Here is a 15,402-nt window from a genome sequence, read left to right as displayed (position 1 = left end):
CAGGGCAGTATCTGACCTCCCAGAAACCACTGCTGACCACTTGGCATACTATGGGACATTGGAGTGCACTGAGACAAGCATGGTTTTGTGACCTCAACATAGGACCAAGAGTCAGATAGTTCTGAGTTCTATTCCCAGTTCTGCCACCGACTCACTGGGCACCCCAGGCATTTCTGAAAGTCTCTGAATCTAATTTCTAATCTGTAAAATAACAGCGGTGATACTGACTGTACAGAGGCGGCGATGGGATTTGTAAAGCCCTAGATAAATATTAAACATCAGTATTGATAGTCATTTTTTATAAACTGTTTGCCAGCATGAAAGCTGAAAGTATCTGCCACCTCTCTGATGCCAGTTCCATGGAAACTGGGGCAAGAATAACATTTGTTATAATAGAAAAACCCATTTTTTCATGTTCTCTTCATATATTCATATTCCACTCCATGCATCCGATGAAGTGGGTTTTAGCCCACGAAAGCTTATGCCCAAATAAATTTTTAGTTTCTAAGGTGCCACAAGTACTTCCCATTCTATTTGTTTTTGTGAGATTTTCACTCAGTATTTTATTAACTTTATCTTCACTTGGATTGGAAAATTCTCCTTTGTGGGGTTTAGCCGCTGGGTATCTGCTACAATATGCAAGAGTCAGTTTTATACAGACTTGTAGCACCAGATCCTGGCCCCTATTCCTTCCCATTTGTGCCAACCCTGCAGTGCAAAAGCGGCAAAAAGCTGGCTTAAATGGCCATCTGGGGAGTCCTTTTACATAGGGAACCTCTGGGTGGCAAGGGGCCATCATAGCAAAACCCCCTGCATAGGGTGTGCTCTGGACTGCAGCATACCACACCTCTTCCCCGATATAACGCTGTCCTCGGAAGCCAAAAAATCTTACCGCGTTATAGCAAACTTGCTTTGATCCGCCGGAACACACAGCCCTGCCCCTCCAGAGCGCTGCTTTACCGCGTTATATCCGAATTTGCGTTATATCGGGGTAGAGGTATATCTTCATCCTGGGCTGTCACTGCTGGTGAAAGTGATTAAACCTCAGGCAAGCCATCCTCAGTCTACTCTAACTTGCACTGGGGGCCTATTCTACCGTGAGCTACTCCGAGAACCTGGAAGTGGGCGGGGCAGAAAGGCTGAAGGGTTAGAGTCTCATGGCTAAGCCAGGTACCTGTTGCTATTATGTCTAGCTCTTCTAGACAAAGAACCACCACATTTAACCAAAGCTGAGTCATACCTGCCTCATAGGGCAATACTATACTCTTCACAGAGGAGAGCTGCTCGGCTCTTTGGTTAAGGCTGGCTGACCAGTGACGAGGAAGGAGGCACTGAAGAACACCAGCTGGCTTCCCTAAAGCCAGCTGGCAGCATGGGGGTGGTTCTGCTCCAGCTCTCCCAAGCCCATGGTACGAGGAGGAGGCAGTTACCTAGCTCAGAACGTCAGCTGGACTCCACATGCATTATTTCGCATTCATGCTGCAGTAGCAACTGGCTACCCCCACCAGGATCAGGTCCACATTGTGCTGGGAGCTGTGCAAACACACAGTAACAGACAATCCCTCCCAAAAGCAGCTTATAGTCTAAGACTTGGGTTATGCTAGTCTGAGCATAACCCCTTTAAACCAACTGTCTGGAAATTCTGCCACTCTATTCTAAAATTCTAGGCCATCTCCTGACTTACACAAAGTTTCAGGTATCACTAGATATCTTTGGCACTGTTGGGTTTGTCGCATATGCTGGGCATACAAACTAATTCAGATGGAGCTCGTATTTTTCCACGTCTACTACTGTAGCTCTGTTAGCAGTTCCGTGATAGTAAAACCTCCCTTCTTGTTTCCCCTACCCCAAGAGCATCTCTCTGTTTAAGCATCGGCTGGCAGATCATGATGCACTCTAAATCTCTTTCTTGGAAGTTGTACAAGGAGGGGGTGGGGTATTCACTCATGTTGTAAGGAACAAACCACAGGAATCGGACTGTCATGCAGGGGGAGAGGCAGCTAATGAGCAGGACGGAGTGCATAAAATCCTATTTGGATGACTCCTCTGGGGAACAGCTTTCTTCTTGTAAACATCTTGCTAGCTGTCCAGTCTGCAAGTCTGGACAGAGCCAGTTAAAGGAGAGTGCCTGGGTAGAGGGATAAGGGTATTGAAGGGGAGAGTTCATTCACTGCACAGCCAAGGGCTTCAAGTGGCAGAACTCAACAGCAGGGGAAACTTAAGCTGAAAGTTTGACCCCTCACATGCTGGAGAGGAGGAGATTTCTATGTCTAGTGGCCAACCGAGAAAAATCAGAGCACTGAGGGCGGCACAGCTCCCTTTCCAAAGGCACAGTAGTACAGTTACTCTGTCTGCTGAAAAGCAGCCCCCCTTTTAACATACAAGCAGAGCACATTACCTGGCAAAGAGGAGAGAAGGAAAGGTTATGTCCTTACCAGAGCAAAGAGAAAAGGCAGGAACACAAGACAATAAAAGAATCTGAAGATAGTGACCCTACAATAGAAACACTTTGCTGGTATAACTGCTGGCAGACCCTCTTATCATAGATGCAGCTATAGCAGCAAGAAAGTGCTTTTGCTGGCATAGTTTACACCAGATCTGTGAGCGAAAATAAACTATGCTAGCAAAAGCATGTTATGTCAGTATAACCACATTTTCCCTAGGGCTCATGTCAGAATAGCTATCTCATTAGAAAAAAAAACCGTCCTCCTATCTGACATCGTTATGCCAGCAGAAGTTTCCAGCGTGCATTTGTCCTAAGAATCAACTACTTATGTCATGTATCAGCATTCAGGGAGAATCATATTCACTAGTTCCTGCAAGTCTCTGTGGGCTATACAGATGTGTATATGGATGTGTATCCATCTTGTATAGCCTCCTCCTCCAACTTTAAAAGCCCCACACCACCAGAATGTATTAAACATTAATGGAGTAGTGAAATTAGATCACAGCTACATCCTCAAGCAGAAAAAGTCACTACAGCACAGTATCCTGTGTGCAAAGCATTAGTCCACTTGGCAAGGATGGAAACTGGTACTCTGAAGCCCATGTAACCAATCCATTGGTTAGCTAGAGCAGCCAATCCATCTTATATCACCCCATCAGTACAGCATCCACTCAGCTCATCCTTTATACAATCTATTCAATGCACACTACAATTAACGCTGGACAATGACATTCCTGATACTGGTGCTCAAATGATCTGCAGGAGGCAGTGGGTAAGGAGAATGCGAGCAGAGGTCTGCTTAGGCCTTTAAATTTAAGCCCGACCTATACCTGAACTGGACCCAAGCCCACCCAACCAGAGCCTGAGAGGGTTTAGTCATTTTCCAACCCAAACCTGAATCTTTCACCCCAAACCTGAATCATGGGATTGGCACAGTAGTGGCTGCACGCCCCACTCCTGCCATCCACCACTGCACCATGGCAGAGAGGGAGGCACTGTTCCTTGTCCGCACACTCGCTCCGCAGCACACAGAGAGTGGTGCAGTGAGATGGCAACGGCCACCAGGAGTGGGGTGTGCAGCTGCAACCATGCCAACCTCACAGACAGGAAAAGGTCAGAGACAGCCTGATCTGACCCCAAGAAGGTTGGGTTGTTTTCTGACCTGTTTCAAACCTGACACTTGTAGATAGGTATCACTGATTCAGGCCAAGTTGCAGGGCTCTAAGTGGAAGGGGGTGGGTGATATACTCGCCCAGCCAAAGAGAACTGCCAGTGAGTCTGTATTTAAGAGGTCTGGAGCCTTTATAAGAAAGATCTGAAACGTTGTCTTTTTATTTTTATTTCTCTTTTGTGCCATTTTGTTGTAGTTATGCACAGATAGGCTGCTCAAAAATAAACTCTATGTCATAGGGAGAGAAAGACAGGTTTGCTGATTAAAATCCATCAGAGAGGCATAAAGAAAGGCAGCTGCCTTGTTCCATCAAAGTCCAAACCAGTCAGTGACTCCTCCTCGCCTGGGATCAGCTGTCTGCCTCTGTCTCTCATTCTCCATAAATTGCTTCTGGATGTCTTCGACAGAGCCAGGTTCTGGGGTTCCTTCTTTCTCTGGAAATAGGTTTGGGAACTGAAAGGTTTGTCCCTGACCCTAGAGAGAGAGAGAACAAATGGTCAGATACACATTTTAGTCTTTGTCTGAAGTAGCTGTGATATACATACTTACAGCTATATCTGAAGACCACCTGGAAGCTTCAGCTGGTGGAGAATGTTACTTCCCATCTCCCAAGCAGGACAGGCCTCTATACACACCAAGAACTCATACTCTGCACTGGTTTCCTATTCACTTCTATGTGCAAATCCAGGTGTTGGCAACTATCTTTAAGGCATGAATGCTCAGGAGATGACTACCTGAGATCCATCTCTTATATTATACCACAGTGCATCAACTGAGAAGTGTTTTTATTAGCTTCTAAGATAAGATCAAGGCCACTGGCAGTGAGCAGTTCTGCCAGAGTCCCAACTTCAGTGAACCATGTAAAGACCATTTATTTTGTTTAGCACTCAGGTAATGGTCTGTGTATATGGCTGGTTAATTTATAATATAAATGTTATACTTAATATGCCTAGCTTCACAGCGAGAAGTGCTACAGTTCAGTCTCAGCAAGTCACTACAGGGTGGGTGATACAGGATAGTGGTTGGCAGGGGTCTCTCACCAGTTGAAACAAAGAATAGAATGTAAAACAACAGTACAGCGGAAAAAAACTAATGTATCAACAAATTTCATGAGATAAAGTGATTAAACCTACATCAATCATTCCGCCTAACAGACAAGCTGTTGTAGTATATCACCATCACAGGATCAATGTTTCCCGCTTGGGTAGAAAATAAACATCACTTGGCCTCTAGCTTTTATCTAACAGCAGGAAATCATTATTCTGTGACAACGTTTTATCCCATTGACATTATCTCTATTTCTGAGTATAGTTTGTACCAATCACAACCTCTTTAAATCAACAATGCAAGCCCTGTCCATTCATTTCAGTATGAAACGCTGCATAATTAAACATACACGTAATAATATGGCAGAGAGAGAGATGTTATAAAAATAACACTGGGACTGTTTTAAAACTATCTGACAAATAAATGCATACTTCTCAAGGTTTTTATATGCATTTATTGCCACTCTATAAACTTAAATTGGTTTTGCATTTCTAAAAAAAATGGGTAAATACCCATCTACACTACAAACACAAACACATCAGAGATCCAGATACAACACAGCTCCAGATGGGAGCCTAATCACATTTCAGACCCAGGCTGGCATCAGAACAAGGCTCAACTCTGCTTCCAGAACACTCTTGTGTTCCCATCTACACTTTATTTTAGAACTGAAAATGTGATGCAACTGGATCTGAGGAGAACAGTAACCATGTCACTTGACACAGTTGTCCTTGTATTGTTTTTATTTAGCCTTATACACTGCCTGGCAATTTACAAGTGAGAGATGGTCTAAACCCCAAGTGTAGACAAGGAAGTTGCAACTTGCCCCAGTTGAGCTTATCCATGCTTGAACCTACAAGTTCAACTAGTGCAATGCGATTCCCAGGTTGTTTCTGTAGCATAGCCTCTTAGGAACTCCAGGAAGTATATCTACACTACAAAACAATTAAGGTACTGGGTACAGCACGGCTGTCCTATGACAATTAAAGCACAGCTCCATTTAATGGTATAGAATTGGGCCTCATCAGTACTCCTAAACAGTGTTCAAACCATGGAGTATTGAAGCTCCTTTGCTGCAAGTACCACAAAAGCAGCTACACTATTCCCTTAGAAAATGCACAGACTGGATCAGCTGTGAGCACTCTTACAGCCCAAGGCTGTCCGAGACTTTAGCAGACTTCAGGTATGTGGCTAAGATCCTGTCTACACTGCACAATATTAATATGCTTTAACGAAAACAAAGGACAATCATATTGTAGCAAAATCCCCTGACACAGACAAGGTCAGCCCTAAAGCCTCATTCACACTGGGGATTAAACCATTTCAGCTGAATTGATTTGAAAACAATTCAAGTCAACATGTAGGCAAGACCCAAGCACAAGTTTTGCTGCTAACAATGTGGAAAGGAGTGATCTCCTGATGTAGCACAGCTATTTTGATATGTTTCCAATATCGATATGCTTTCATTACTGGAGAATGAAGGGAAATAGTCCCTGCAGTGTACTAGTGACATCCATTGTGATTCACTAAGCACTGTAAAAAGAGAATACAGAGTTATTCACAGAGGCTACAGTGGAACCAGACAAACCTTTCATCCATTTATCAAAGTGCTCAGAGTTCCCATTTCAAGGCTGGTGAAAGTAAAATATTGAACAGATTAAGTCTATCTGTATCTGGAGCTTCTGAATAAATAAAAATCAGGGTAGACAAGTTGTCTCTTTCCAGCTCTTGTTTTGTAAAGATATTCTGATTTTGGCTGACAGCCAGACACGATTTCAAACAGCCAAAACATTACACTCTGGAACTGAAGGTTTATAAATCTTTAGTAACAATACCATGCTGTAATACTGCACTGTAAGACTCTGAAGTGATGAAACCTGCATGAAAAATAGCTATTGTAGCTAGTTTTCAAAAGCATATTTCTGGGCTTTTTCAAAACTTAAAATATATCAGGAAGCATCCGTTTATGTGAAGGGCAGAGTGTACATTCAGACATATTTAAATTCAGTATACCTAAGGCATTAGGTGTATTGTTTGTAAATAAAATATACAAGTTTACCATTTTTAAAGTAATGCAGTAAACAATTGGCACACATATGATAAAAAGATTCATAAGAAAAATCCTGGCCTACCTAAAGTCAAAAGCAAAATTACCATTGACTTCAATAAGGCCACAACTTCACTTCTAACTTTCCATGCGATGGAATGTTGACTGTTACAACATGCAACTGGAAGGCATGTTTCTGGCGTTCTGTTCCTAGTGCTCACAATGGTTTGCTGTGTGACCTTCTGTAAGCCATTTAACCACACTGGGCCTCAAATTGCTCCTTTTGTATATTGAAGATAATGCACAACTCACAATGATGTGGTGAGATTTTATGTCTAAAATTGCTTTTGAGATCACCGAATGAAGGGGGCTTTAAAAAATATATTTTATTGTTGTTGGGATAGTAAAACTTTGTGCTAAAAAGCTATGTATTTGCGAGGATTCAGGGTCTTCCCACAGACGTTATTGTTTTCTACAAATTGTAAACGTATATGCAAGAGAGGTGCATGGTCCATTGTTTACATTAAAAAAAGGAAGCAATTAACTCCCCAAATCTAATCCTTCTTCAACAACAAAAAAAACCCTTCAAAAACAGACTGCAGCTTCACGTTGGAGAACTGGAATTAATTTGCAAACTGGATACCATCAGATTAGGCCTGAATAAAGACTGGGAGTGATTGGGTCATTACAAAACCTAAACCTAATTTCCCCAATACCAATTTCTCCCTCCTGTTACTCACACCTTCTTGTCAACTGTCTGTAATGGGCCACTCTCTTACCACTTCAAAAAGTATTTTTCCTCCCTTCTTATCCTGCTGTTAATTGATTTACCTCATTAGACTGACATCACTCTTGGTAAAGCAATCCCCATGCTTTCATCTATTTATACTTGCTCCTGTATTTTCCACTCCATGCATCTGAAGAAGTGCTTTCAAGCTCACAAAAGCTTATGCCCAAACAAATTTGTTAGTCTCTAAGGTGCCACAAGGACTCCTTGTTGTTTCTTCTGTTTCAGTTTACCCTAGTATAAAATTTATTTACATAATAGCTATTGAAAGGATTAATTCATGAAATGTTGTTAAAAGCTTTGCAGATGAAAATGCTATAATAAGTGCTAAGTCTATTTTTAGTTTACATTTCTAGCTCTTCTGGTTAGGAAGATCCGTTTCAGGGTGGAAATAAAGGCTGTCTTCAGAGAGAAATATCACACCAAGAGGTACAAATTGCCTCCATTCAGCTTAATGGGCTGTTAAGTGATCATAATTAGGCCTTTAAAGTTAAGTGTTCACATTGTTAACCTTTTCACAGGAGCATCACGCCAGGAATATCCAGCTAATAGGCTTGTCCAGCACAAGCTAGTTATATGTGCTTTGACCTTCCATTTATTTCACAAATTTAGGAATGAAAGGATAGCACAGAAACTGTTCTATAGGAATGATGCAACAAATGTTGAGTTTGCAAACAGCTGAAAGCTCTTTTGATTATTTGGATAATTAAGACGCTTACTACTGTCCTTCAGAATTAGGATAGAGTGATGTTTATAATATCATCTAAAATATGCTGGATTCCTACAGTGTGGGACATGGGCCAGCAGCAAAGGAAGCTCAGTTTTATAACCTAATATATTTGCATGACTCTCCTTGTGTCTTATAATAATATCTGGTATTAAAATAAAGAGTAGAGCCAAGGAGAATAGGATTTTAAAGTTACGTGTCCTTTCTGTAACATAGCAGCATATGGGGAATCTTACTTTCTCCAAAATTCCTCAAATACAGAGAGAACCCTACAAACTGCTGTCATCTTTGGATAGGAGTATTTTTAAAGTGACATGTGAACTGCTAAATACATGCTTATAAGGCACTGTAGCCAAAACATATGTAGGAATATTTACAAAAAAATTCCCACTGGTGCCATCCCTTGTCCAACTGAACAGGTGCTAGCCCAATGTAGACAAGATTGCTCTTCTTTTTATTACCATTTCCATTAGACTCTCTCTAAGAAGGTTTAATTAAAATGGAGGTAAAAACAGATCTGGATTTCAGAGCCTTGTCTACACTTCTGCTCCATTTGCTTGGCAGAACTAGTGATAGCACTGGTTTCCCCAGTATGGACATGGCCATAAAGTCTCTCACTGACTTTTTATGGCATCCATACCTTCATCAGAGCTAGCACTTGCCAGTTAATTTTTTATTAAAGCAGAGAAAAAAGCTAAACCACATTTGCAGTAGCTTTTTTGCAAAGATAAATAACTTGGCTTTTATGAAAAATAAAATAGCTTAAAAGACAGCAGAATTCCATACTAAGGACTATGACTCTGTAACATAAAGCCTTCCCCACTCATCTGGAGGGTGGGAAGAGAAGAGAAGGAACAAGGGTCTAGAATGACTCCAGACATTTTTGACCACAGCTTTGACAATTTAAGGTCATTTTTAATGGGAGAACAGTAACAACTGGACTGACAACTTATTTGGCAACTTATTAGAGCCTGAGGAAAAAGAAAACCATTTCAAATTCCCAAGAAATAGAATTTAAAAGAGACTGAACTGATACGTTGTATATGATTCTTAATAACATACTGTTCATCTTCAAAACACTTTCAGTACATTAGTATGTGCAAGTGCTGTAGAAACTGATGTTCTCCAAAGAAGAGCAGCATGACTAGTCTCTTTAAAATGAACCTGATTTCATTCAAGTAACCAGAGACTTGCTAACGAAGGAAGTCACACTAGCCATGCTGAACACAACGTCATCAACAGCCTCAGGAACAACTCTGACATCATAATAAAAAAAGGCTGACAAAGGAGGTGCTGTCGTCATCGTGAATAAGTTGGAATATGAACAACAGGCTGCTAGGCAGCTCTCTAACTCCACATTCTACAGGCCATTATCCTCTGATCCCACTGATGATTACCAAAAGAAACTACACCATCTGCTCAAAAAACTCCCTGAGAAAGCACAGGAACAGATCTGTACAGACACATGCCTAGAACCCCGACCAGGGTTATTCTATTTGCTACCCAAGATCCATAAACATGGAAATCCTGGATGCCCCATCATCTCAAGCATTGGCACCCTAACAGCAGGATTGTCTGGCTATGTGGACTCCCTCCTCAGGCCCTACGCTACCAGCACTCCCAGCTCTCTTCAAAACACCACTGACTTCCTGAGGAAACTACAATCCATTGGACACCTTCCAGAAAACACCATCCTGGCCACTATGGATGTAGAACCCTCCTCACCAACATTCCACACAAAGATGGACTACAAGCCATCAGGAATAGTATCCCCGATAATATCACGGCAAGTCTGGTGGCTGAACTTTGTGACTTTGTCCTCACCCACAATTATTTCACATTTGGGGACAACATATACCTTCAAGTCAGTGGCACTGCTATAGATACCCGCATGGCCCCACAGTATGCCAATATTTTTATGGCTGACTTAGAATGCTTCCTTAGCTCTCATCCCCTAATGCCCCTACTCTACTTGCGCTACATTGATGACATCTTCATCATCTGGACCCATGGAAAAGAAGCCCTCGAAAAATTCCACCATGATTTTAACAACTTCCATCCCACCATCAACCTCAGCCTAGACCAATCCACACAAGCGGTCCGTTTCCTAGACACTACTGTGCTAATAAGCGATGGTCACATAAACATCACCTTATATTGGAAACCTACTGACCGCTATACTTACTTACATACCTCCAGCTTCCATCCAGGACACACCACAAGATCCACTGTCTACAGTCAAGCTCTAAGGGCTGGTCTACACTACGGGGAAAAATCGATCTTAGATACGCAACATCAGCTACGTGAATGAAGTAGCTGAAGTCAAATATCTAAGATCGGATTACCCACCCGTCCTCACCGCGTGGGATCGATGTCTGCAGCTCCCCCTGTCGATTCCGCAACTCCGTTGGGGTTGGTGGAGTTCCGGAATCGATATAAGTGCGCTCGGGGATCGATTGTAACCCGCCAATACGGCGGGTAGTGTAGACGTAGCCTAAGATACAACCACATTCGCTCCAATCCGTCAGACAGAGACAAACACCTACAAGATCTCTATCAAGCATTCTTAAAATTACAATACCCACCTGCTGAACTGAAAAAACAGACTGACAGAGCCAGAAGAATATCCAGAAGTCACCTACCACAGGACAGGCCCAACAAAGAAAATAACAGAACGCCACTAGCAGTCACCTTCAGCCCCCAACTAAAACCTCTCCAACGCATCAAAGATCTACAACCTATCCTGAAAGATGATCCCTCACTCTCACAGACCTTGGGAGGCAGACTAGTCCTCGCTTACAGACGGCCCCCTAACCTGAAGCAAATACTCGCCAGCAACCGCACACCATACAACATAAACACTAACCCAGGAACCTATCCTTGCAACAAAGCCCAATGCCAACTCTGTCCACATATCTACTCAAGTGACACCATCATAGGACCTAATCACTTCAGCCATGCTATCAGGGGCTTATTCACCTGCACATCTACCAACGTGATATATGCCATCATGTACCAGCAATGCCTCTCTGCCATGTACATTGGCCAAACCAGACAGTCTCTACACAAAAGAATAAATGGACACAAATCTGACATCAGGAATCATAACATTCAAAAACTAGTGGGAGAACACTTCAATCTCTCTAACCACTCAGTGACAGACTTGAAGGTGGCAATTTTACAACAAAAAAACTTCAAAAACAGACTCCAAAGAGAGATTGCTGAACTTGAATTAATATGCCAATTAGATACAATTAACTTAGGTTTGAACAGAGATTGGGAATGGTTGGGCCTTTACACTAACTGAATCTATTTCCCCATGTTAAGTATCCTCACAACTTCTATGGGTCATCTCGACTATCACTTCAAAAGTTTTTCTTCTCCTGCTGATGATAGCGCATCTCAATTGATTGGCCTCTTACAGTTGGTATGGCTACTTCCACCTTTTCAGGTTCTCTGTATGTATAAACATGTTCTTGCTGTATGTTCCAGTCTATGCATCCGATGAAGTGGGTTGTAGCACATGAACGCTTATGCTCAAATAAATTTGTTAGTCTCTAAGGTGCCACACATACTCCTGTTCTTTTTGCAGATAGGGCTGCTACTCTGAAACCTGACACTAGGAAGAGTAATGCTTCCACCTAGTGGTTGATAAGAAGGCCAACACAAAACACTCGACCTCTTCAATTTTCTTACACTCTTACACCATTTTAACTTGAAACTGGACTAGAGAAAACACAGCTGGTAAAAATGAGAGGGAAGCAAAAAACACTGACTAATTTGACCTTAACTGGAGTTGTTACAGATGCAGCATGATTCTAATAAAAAAGGGTAGTTTTGAAGTGCTTAGCAGAGGTTTTTCTACACCATGAGTAGAGTTCTATTTTCACCATGGGGCCTAATGAAGGCAAACCAAAAGTTTCAAAATTGATAGTGGGGGCATGAACTCTAGTTCACTGTTGTAAAATCAACACTAATGCAGAACTGAGAGCAGAGCAAGAGACAGACCAGAATTAGTCATTTAAAAAAAAAAAAAAAAACAAAGAGGAAAAATACATAGGGAAGAAATGAAAGTCAAGAGTACCAGGGGCCAGGAGGTAGAGCACACACAAAAGAAACAGGAGAGGGCAGGAATAGCCTGGAAACCTAGAGGTGAGGGGAAGCAGAAGACACACATGATATCCTGGCTCAAGGTTCACTGCATTACTTTGCCGTGCCTCGTGTTATTACTTTACTTGTATTACCGTAGGAGTGTCTAGGAACTTTACCTATGCATCTAGGCTCCCTTTGGACAGCACCTAGCACAGTGAAGAGCAAATAAACCATCCCGGCCGCAAAGCATTAAAGCTGTCTCATATCATGGAATGATAAAGTATGGCATTGTTAAACACTTGCCCCTCACAGATGTGATATCTGTGATTGTTCCAGGTACAGATACTTGGCCTGACGTAAGCACACACAATACTGCTCTGAGTCTGTAATCTATTCCACAGCACTGGAGAATTTTGTTTCTAATAACAGTGTAGACATCTTCTGAAGATCTATGCCTGTTTACAGTCTGGCTGATCCTTCCTGAAAGCAGAGAATGTGGCAGTGGAAAGTGACTGCCAAGTCTTTATTGGGGGACTGCATTGGCCAGAATGCGGAGCCTGCCCAGGAAATGCAAGGATACCATGCACCCCTGAATTCTCTCCATCCACAAGGCTCCTTTTAAGTCCTGACTGTGGCTTAGAGAGCCTTCCTCACAGTGGAAACCCTGAGAAGCATTGACAATACAGTAACGCTGCCTACCCTCTCTCAGGGTAAATATCCCTTCTGTCTCAGACTATGTCTTCACTGAAAATAATAGGTGTGTTTTTACATCAAATAGCTATTGCATGTTGTAAAATCCTAGTGGAGACAAGGACCTGGAGTTTTTACCTCCATGTAAGCTAGTGGGAGGTCAACTCCATACATCCTCCAGGAGGGCTGTTACACAGTTGTACGTAACAGAACTTATTTTTATCTTGGTTTTTTTAAAAAAAAAAAAAAAAGAATAAATTACATATAAAACCCATTAAAAGAACATTTAAGGTTGCAAAGTCAAGTACCAGAACAGTAGGAAATGCCAGATTTATGGTTGACTATGCAACCTTAATTCAGTTTTCTGTGCATATGGATTACGATCCAGTCTGTAATTACATGATCATATACTATTTTTCCCACAGAACACTTGCTTCATTCAATGCACACGATGGATGCACAAGGGAGTAGGATTACAGTTGTACAGGCAATAGTAATTCTGGCATTTCCTAAGTTTACAGTGCTCGATTTGGCAATTTTAATAATGTACTTTTAAGGTAGTTTTTGGGAGTGTAAGTTTTCGATCAAAGAGGTTATTCCAGGAAGAGATCTGAACTATAATATGCTTGGGTTGTTAAAAAAAACAAAACAAAACAAAACTACCAGTTATACAAAATATTGGGCTCCATCTCCACTGGGACTGACCAACATTTTAGAACCCAGTTTAGCCACAAAGCATACTTGTTAGACATGACTGAAAGCTCACCAAAGCAGTACCTTAAACTATTCCAACATCCAAAGAGTTTTATTAAAATACTAACCCCCCTTTACTCTTTAACTTAGCAGACATTTCAGTAATCAGCCACATAAGTGGTGAACCTTTCAACATGCAGAGTACAGGGTCAGCTTGAAACTCATTGGCAGACTGATACTCAATGCTACCTGACTGGACCTTCGATTCAGGCCTCAAACAAAAAGGGATTTAAAAACTAATGGTTTGTTTGGGTGTTTCTGAACTAAACTCTTTTCATTCAGACAACCTCATCATGAGGTCTCAAGTGTGGCAGGGGATGACACAGGGAAGGCTTAAGTTGCATAAATATTCAGTACAATGGACAATTCACTGAGCATTATTTCTAATTATGCTGATTAACAGACCCTACTCTCACGTCAAACACACATACGTATTTACTCACCAGTTGTACGTACGCAACCTTGTAATCTGGCTTCTTCACTTTCTGGTTCTTGTGGTTCCTTTTATTGTTTGCACCTATTCAAGTGAAGAGAAATTCATTTTTACTTTCCCAGAGTCACATGCTCCCCCATCTGAAAGGTTTGATTTGAGTTTTGATTCTTTGGTGGGGAAGAATTCTGTCTTAGCTATTTATACTATTACCATAGAATCTGGGCACCTCACAATGATTAAAACATATTTATCCTTTGGTAGGTACTATTATTCCAATTTTACAGACTGGGAACCGAGCCGCACTAGCTGAAGGCCACACAGGAAGCCTGTGGTGGAGCAGGAAATTGAACCCAGATCTCTGCTAGTGTCCTAGCCATTAGGTCAGCTTTGGGAAACCAGTACTCCCAAGGAAGAAAATAGTCATTTATTAAGTGGCTATGAGATCAGTGGCCCTGCTCCTTGGAGCTCCTCATCTAAACAATACACTCCATACCACTAGAGCACAAGTGCAATTTACTGTTTCTGGTTTTAAAGAAATTACAAAATCCAAAAAATTTAGCAATTTTTAATTTTCTAAAATATAGTGGGCTGTGCTTCATTATAGCTCCCCAACTAATGACACTTTCCCACTCCCTGTTCGTCTATCTTCCTCTCAACATACATACACACAACTACCATCTCCACCAGCCAGGCTAGGCTTTTTGGGGAGGTGGAGTGTAGAGGTTGCCAAATTGGGTATTAATATTTTTAGAAGCTGTTTGGAAGTAAACGTGCATAAAGTCAGTATAAAGTTATTTAGAAAATAAAAATCTGAAAATACTACACCTGCTTTCCCTTTAATTTACTTTTCTCCCCATACACACACAAATACATATCTATTTTAAGGAATTTTAGCAACATTTCTTCATGTTTTCTCTAGGAATTTTTACTTGCCTCCTGTCTCTTCCTCCTCAGATTTCTCCTATAACCTTGTTTTTTACCCTTTTTTTAAAATGTCCTCCCCACTGCTGGCCTTCACACACACATCCAACCAGTTCCTCCTCTCTAGTTGTGAGATGCAGACTAAGAAAAACATCCAGAAACCCAACACAATTTGACCTGTCGGTCAGAACAAGTTACATTTCAGTTACTTACTGCTTGAAAATCAAGCTGATAACATTTAAAAATCCTGCCCCTTACTCTGCATCACTGTTCCAATGCATTCCAGCT

The 15,402-nt window shown here is 41.6% G+C and overlaps 1 protein-coding gene across 3 annotated transcripts in view; it reads right to left on the bottom strand.

Annotated features, from left to right (window-relative positions):
- MRPL23 (mitochondrial ribosomal protein L23) overlaps positions 1-15,402 on the bottom strand; it is a 79,829-nt gene that overhangs the window by 59,630 nt on the left and 4,797 nt on the right. For 2 of the 3 annotated variants that reach the window (XM_032770448.2, XM_032770457.2), the window contains exons 4-5: positions 14,204-14,277; positions 3,756-4,091 (exon numbers count right to left, since the gene is read on the bottom strand). In XM_032770448.2, the coding sequence (XP_032626339.1) occupies positions 3,927-4,091; positions 14,204-14,277 (239 nt within the window). In that variant the 3' untranslated portion in view covers positions 3,756-3,926. Of the gene's footprint in view, positions 1-3,755; positions 4,092-14,203; positions 14,278-15,402 lie in introns of those variants that run through there. The other variant, XM_075065095.1, reaches the window with a different exon arrangement.

The sequence above is a fragment of the Chelonoidis abingdonii genome, chromosome 4, assembly GCF_003597395.2.
Source record: "Chelonoidis abingdonii isolate Lonesome George chromosome 4, CheloAbing_2.0, whole genome shotgun sequence".
NCBI lineage: Eukaryota > Metazoa > Chordata > Testudines > Testudinidae > Chelonoidis > Chelonoidis abingdonii.
This window is presented reverse-complemented; position numbering and strand designations above follow the sequence as displayed.